This window comes from Triticum aestivum, chromosome 5B (assembly GCF_018294505.1).
Source record: "Triticum aestivum cultivar Chinese Spring chromosome 5B, IWGSC CS RefSeq v2.1, whole genome shotgun sequence".
Classification (NCBI taxonomy): domain Eukaryota; kingdom Viridiplantae; phylum Streptophyta; class Magnoliopsida; order Poales; family Poaceae; genus Triticum; species Triticum aestivum.
The window spans coordinates 123439604-123446315 of NC_057807.1; the positions used below are offsets into that span (position 1 = coordinate 123439604).

Genomic DNA, 6712 nt, shown 5'->3' on the forward strand with positions numbered 1-6712 from the left:
TGCATCTCGCCCACACGCGTGGATCCGCGTCCGTTTATTGGTGCATGAATTTTGGCATGTTTGTGGTGCCACGTAGGATTGAGTTGGTGTGTGGGCATTTATCCGGTCGCCCACACGTCCGTTTCATCACACCGAGGGGTTGGTGTGTGGGCGTTTAGCAGTTCGCCCACACGTCACGCACAAGGGTTGATGTGTGGGCATTTGCCATCTCGCCCACACGCCCGTCTCCTCTCCCACACCCAAGATGCTAGTTGTCATGTGTTTTGCAGTATACATGGCAACTGCCCTAGTGTGCTTGTAAGCAGATGGCAACTCTTTTTTTACCCGAACATGTCAGTTGCCATGTGTTTTGCAGGATACACACAACTGCCTAGTGTGCACGTAAGCAGAATGCAACTCTCTTTTACCCGAGTTGCCATGTGTTTTTGTATGGTACATGGCAACTGTCATAGCGTGCACGTAAGCAGATGGTAAGTCTTCCTTTTACATGGCAACTGCCCTAGCATGCTTGTGAGCACATGGCAACTCTCTCAACTGCCTAGTGTTAGTAGGTGGCAACTCCTAAGTTTTGAAATCATGGCAACTGCAATAGACAAAACCATACATGGCAACTGCAGTTGAGCAATCATGGAAACTGTAGTTGTCCGACATGGCAACTGTAGTTCAGCGACATGGCAAGTGCAGTTAAATGAACATGGAAGAGGGTCCAGACCATGGCAACTGCGGGGACGCTGGTGACTGTCACGCGGGACGTGCGTGACCATAAGATAGGAGGCCTGAGGTACGGCCGTGTGAGTGTTATTTATTTTGCCCACACACAGGCATGTGAGAGGGACCGCGAGGAAAAAAAACCGTATGGGCATTACTTGTTTTTCCCACATGTAGGCGTATGGGTTGATCCTTTTAAACACCACACAAACTGTGTGAGCAGACCCCTTGACGCCCACACGTGTGAACGTTATCGACGTCCTTGTTTTAAGCTTAAAAAACCCTCTCCCGAGAGCCCCATCGCCGCCACTCACCAGGCAACCGCTCCTCAGCTACGCGGCCTCCTCACCCATTGCCACGCCAGATTCACCATCCATGGAAAACTGCTATGAGACGCTGGCCAGCCGCACCGCTGAGCCGCCGCCAACGCCCCTCCAACGGCCACCGAGCCCTGCCGCCGATCGCACTGCCTCCTCCGAGGTCTGAAGCCCCGCGACCGTCTGCCAGCAGCCGAGAGAGGACGACCCAAGGGAGAATGCACCGTCGCCGTCGTCATTGGATCCCGCACATAGATCGATGCCATGTTCAGGTTTATTGGATTGACATTAAACGTGTTGACGTTACGGTGCCGGTGGATGGGTGATGCTTGTAACGTATATAGAGAGAAATACACTAAGACAAGCGCATGACATACTGCGCCTAACTGCCCATCAACGCTCAACAAGCAAGTGGTTCGTCCATTAACTTCATCTAGTCTAGGGGTTTTAGTTAGCTGTATCAGTGCATGCCACGGCTTTCGAGCGGCACGTAAAAGGGGGCTTTATTGCTTCCAAATCTGTCGATGGAGGCATGCCATTCATGGGCATGAGATGTGAGACGAGAGCTAGCAACAACTCGCAAGCTAGCATGGATTGTTCTTTTCTTGCAGCCAGTTAGCACATGCCCTGTGCCTTGTGCAAACTGGAAAACCCTCGAGGGGCCAGAAAAGCTACGGCTGAGAGTTTCCCCACGTGGGTGCCTGGGTGTAGTACTATGTAGTACCTAGCCGAAAGAAAAGCTAGTGGAGATTGGACAAATGATTTGGAGAATCTATGGAGGCTACTAGCTTGGAAGTACAAGCAAGCTGGTCATGCAGAGATGAGATATATGCACCACTTACTTTTGGGAGTCATGTGTGAATGATCCAAGGACAAAGTGGTACGTGTGGCTTATCTTTCTTGCCTCCTTTTCTTCCTTTCCTTTTGGAGATAAAAGGCATGGCGAGGTAAATGGAATCTGCTCTCCCTAGCTTGTATGGTGTTGCTACTATATTTCTTTCTTCTTTTGCTTTCTGAGAAGACGTATAGCATATATTATTGGAGTAGTGTTTCAGTAGATATAGTTATATACAATTCCCCATACAATTATGCTCATATATAATACTAGCATGTTGTTGTATTGCTACTAGTTCGTCTAAACCAACTTTTAATTTAGAGAATTAGGGTCCTGAAATACACGGTCTTTCTGCAGATTCTTGCGCGAATCAGCTAGTTGTTTTCTGTGGAATTCGGCACTTTACACGGGACATTAGCAAGTTCATGTTGGACCTCCTCCTTTGCGGAACGGTGACCAATTCGAATAGCTCGAACCACATGCATATTTATCGCTTCAGAGAAAGTACCTAAGCAATCACGTGAAAAGGCCTGACACTTGAAATTAAGTCGTTGGGACTTTGGAGGATAATTTTAGCACATAAGTATGAGTGCACAGAAGTTTCAATACCAATCATTTGTGCACTTGTACATTTGCATACTTGTAAGTAACATTACAAATCATGCGGAATACTCCATCCCTTTAACCTCTCGGACAACAAAGTCGGTATGAGGAAAAGATGAACAAGTGACCAAAAAAGGAAAAAAGAAACCAAAAGAACTTTAATCACTTTTATATAAAATAGTGACTTTTCAAGTTAGAATAAACTAATTAACTCTAGTTTTTTCTCCATAGAAGTGACGCATCTAATTCAACACCACCATGCCGACCATAAATCGTATATATGCACGTACCCTTTTCCAACATATATAGAACATAAATCATTGCATCTTCCAAATGTCCTCCAAACTCCAAAAATTCTCAGCGAGGCTCTCAGACTCGGAGAACCCTTGAACCCATCCAGACAACTCCGAGTCCTGAGGCTGGAAAGTCTGGTTTGACTCAGGCCAAAACCCTTGATTCTGCTCTTGCACCCAATCCCCACCCTGTATCATCTCTCCTACGCTCGCATTCGTGCAGCGTGCTCCATCGTATGACTCCGATGCGAAAGAGTCGGACGATGATGTCACCATGCCGGAGCTCTCCATGTAGCTCGTCGGTAGCCCAGGCACAAGATGATCACCAACTGTAGATGCTTGCTGGAGGTGGTGGTCAGCAAGGCGAGGCATCCATAGATACTTCATGGCATCCTTGAACTTGCTGCTGTTGGCATCACAGTTGAGCTGCTTGGCGTGCTTTTGCACCCTTGTCCTCCAGTAGTTTTTGATCTCGTTGTCGGTCCTCCCAGGAAGGTGTTGAGCTATCTTGGACCACCTTTCATGTACAAGAATAAAAGGGGCAAATGCAATTAGGGAAACATCCATGGTGCATGAAGAAAATTAATTAATTGCGGCATCTTTTTTGGGAGGGAATGGGCAATATTTTTTTACATTAATTAGCAAAGGATAATTTAGTACGTGGAGTCTAATTAATACTTCTATTTAGTAAGTTATTTTTCGCTAACTCTAGCAAGAGTGTGTGATATACACTACATACGTGTGGAGAGAATGAACTATAATCAATTTATCAACATATCTAGCTAGCTAAGAATTAGAAATGAATAACTAGTTTGAAAAAAAAACATGAAATCTCAGGAAGCAATAATTAGAGACAGCTAGATTGGTAGTACTCTCCAAATCTTTGGAGAAGAGGAAGATAGAAGAGGCGTGCAGCTTTGATGTACCGTATGTGAGGTGAAAGAGAAAGGCATAGGCATATGGTGCATGTGGCCATGCTGCAACCCATATGCATCCTATTCCCGTTTAGGTAGCAAGACTTGTACAATCTGAAGTGTGCCATCCGATGGAGCTAGCTGGAGGCTTTCAATTTGATTTGACGTGCAAGCTAGTCCACATCAAGCTAGCTAGCTAGGTTGGACTTGGAGCTAGCTGGCTGTACTGGCCGGTTACTACTGTATGCACGGTGTGCATGACATGCGACGTTTGATTATTGGTAATTACCTGTTGCCCCAGCGGGAGTGGAGGTCGAGGATGAGCAGCTGCTCGTCGGCGGTGAAGTTGCCGCGCTTCACGTCCGGCCGGAGGTAGTTCAGCCACCGCAGCCGGCAGCTCTTCCCCGTCCGCTTCAGCCCTGCACCAGCATGCATGGATCCACGGTCAGTTCATACTTCAGAGCAGGCTCAAATCAAGAATCAGTTGAAAAGTCAATCTGCATGGCCGGAGGACGGTGCATCGTCGGCGGCGGCTGCACGAGGACGTACCAGCGGCGCGGGCGAGGGAGTTCCAGCGGCCGTCGCCGTGGTCGGCGATGTAGTTGACGAGTGTGAGGTCCTCCTCCACGGTCCACGGGCCGCGGCGGATCTCCTCGACGGCCTCCTCCTCATGGCGCAGCAGGTCGTCGTCGAGCTTTACCACGGAGCACGGCATGGTCGTGCCGCTGCTCCGCTGCGTGGACGACGATGACCATGACGCCATGTTCTCCCTTTTTCTAGTTCTAGAGACAGAGAGGGGCGGAGACTAAGCCAGTTTATGCTTGACAAGTTGGAGAGTTGGATTAATGAGAGACGGAGATGTCAAGTAGTGAAGTCGTTTTATAGTGTTTGCGAGAGGGAAGAGAAAGTAGAAAAGTGAGCGCGAGGGAGAGAGAGAATACGCACGTGGTGAAATGTGTGTGAGGCAGGGAGGGAGAGAGGACGGGTGGCGCAAGGCATCCCTCTCCGCTCCGCGCGTGCGCGCGTACGTATTTTCACAACTACAACTACAAGGGCACCGTACAATTGAGGCCATGGGTCGGCGCTCGGAGATGGATGATATGGACCGCATCATTGAGGCGGCGTGCGTACGTAAAAGATGGCATGTATATGTATTTTTTTTTAACACAACAAAAAAAAACCAGACTTAAAAAAAATACATCTAGGTTTGTAGACCATCTAACCATGACTACAAACACTTGAGCGAGCCGAAAGCGTATTGCCGTCATCATCACCCCTCATCGAAGCCGGGCAAATTTTATTATAGTAAACAGCCGGGAAGCATCGTGTTAAGACCGCACGGGACAAGCGTACCTGAACAACAACTGTCGACGATGAAGAGACGCATAGATCGAAAGGGTAAAATATGTAAATAGACAAACAAAGACGAACGAAGACCAAATCCACGTGGATCCATTTAAGACAAATGTCGACTGCAATCCCGTAAAATCTACGGAAGGCAAACCTCCACACGCCCTTCAGTGACGCTAGAAGCATCACCGGGATGGAGGCTAGCCGGAAAGATTCTTATTCCATATCAGAGAGTAAAAGATGATATGCATTTATACTCGTTAAATATTCGTAAGCATACATTAAACAGAGTCGTTCGTTACATTTTCAACAAACCAGTGATAATTGAGAAGCATAGCCACTCCTCCGAGAGCTGAATGCCATGGAACGATCGGCTGCCTGGAATCACCTATCCAATACATCCTAAAATGCTCACGAATAAGGACATGGAAAAATTAGATGTGAGCCTTCAATCGGCCGCTATGTGCGGAATTCTGCAATTCACTACTAGGTCACTGGGATGCACTGTTTGAGCTAAATCCATACGAAATGGGCATTTATTAGTGGAAACTTGTGATAATATAATTTTCTTAGTGGAAACTTATCACCACCCTGCACATCATTTATAAGTGGAATTTTGAGCTTTGCTATCACATCATTGGTGGAAACTTGCGCCTACAAGTCACTTTAATTCAAGAATCCAGAGAGGTGTTTTCATAGTTATCTCTGATTCTACTTTGTTTTCTTGTTTAGATTCATTTTGTTTTTCTGATCTTAATCCATGCTATCACTCGGAATTTTGAGGAGCACATTGTCAGCACATCTGACATGCAATTGCCACCTAGAAGCGTCAGAGCAGCCTCGCAGGACGCTCGGCACATCCGTCAGCAACGACTGAACCCAAGGGTCCAACGGCTCGAGTGGGTGTGAGCTGGTGCGGTGGCATCACCTACTTAGCCCCTCAGGGAAGATGGTGAAGTCATCCAGTGGATCATGGTGTTGGCATTTGGCTAGGCGGCTCTATGTTCTTGGCCTTCCTCTTTTCCAATTCGTGTATCTCCCCTAATTGTGATAGCCACTAAGACTCAAATTCCTCCTAGAGCTTAATACATCGAGAGAGAGAGATATTGCTAGGCTGCTAACATCTAATATACAGAGCCCTTAGTTCTTGGACGCTGGTGAATTTCATCGAGACCAGACACCTGCGTCCTGTGAGGAATCAGATCGAAGCCATGGATCCATCATTCAAGGACTACCTCGACAAGCTCTCTTCGTCTCTCGAAGAGATCCGCTCCAACCTGGGCACCAAAACATGTCAGCGGTCAAGTCACAGACCGCCAAGCTCGATGATCTGGTCAAGTGGCGGTCGGATCTAGAGTAGTGCATGGAGCAACTCGCTATCGCGGTCACCGAGCTTTAACAATGCCGGCGGGCAGCGTTTAGAGAATGGTTATCGAGTGAGGCCGGTGTATCAGCACCACGAGTGTCTCTTTGGGGCCACATCGGCACCGGCGCAAATGCAGCGGGCAACCCTCTTGGGTCTACGCACCACGGCATCGATACACAACCACAAGGATTGGCACCGGTGTTCGCTTCATTGTCCACCCCGGCCAACGTCTGCAAGCCGCTGCTCCGTGCACTTCTCCTTTTACACATGCTAGTCAAATACCAGTCGGGACTGGGCAAGTCCACCCCTCCATCGGATTTCCACAA

The 6712-nt window shown here is 48.0% G+C and overlaps 1 protein-coding gene across 1 annotated transcript; it reads right to left on the reverse strand.

The window, feature by feature from the left end:
• Positions 1–2460: 2460 nt before the first annotated feature.
• LOC123115816 (transcription factor JAMYB) lies at positions 2461–4524 on the reverse strand. The gene is made up of 3 exons (XM_044536902.1): positions 4220–4524; positions 3960–4089; positions 2461–3273 (listed from the first exon to the last, which is right to left on the reverse strand). Exons 1-3 carry the CDS (start codon positions 4431–4433, stop codon positions 2781–2783), a joined length of 837 nt encoding a protein of 278 aa, XP_044392837.1. The 5' UTR covers positions 4434–4524; the 3' UTR covers positions 2461–2780.
• Positions 4525–6712: the final 2188 nt, after the last annotated feature.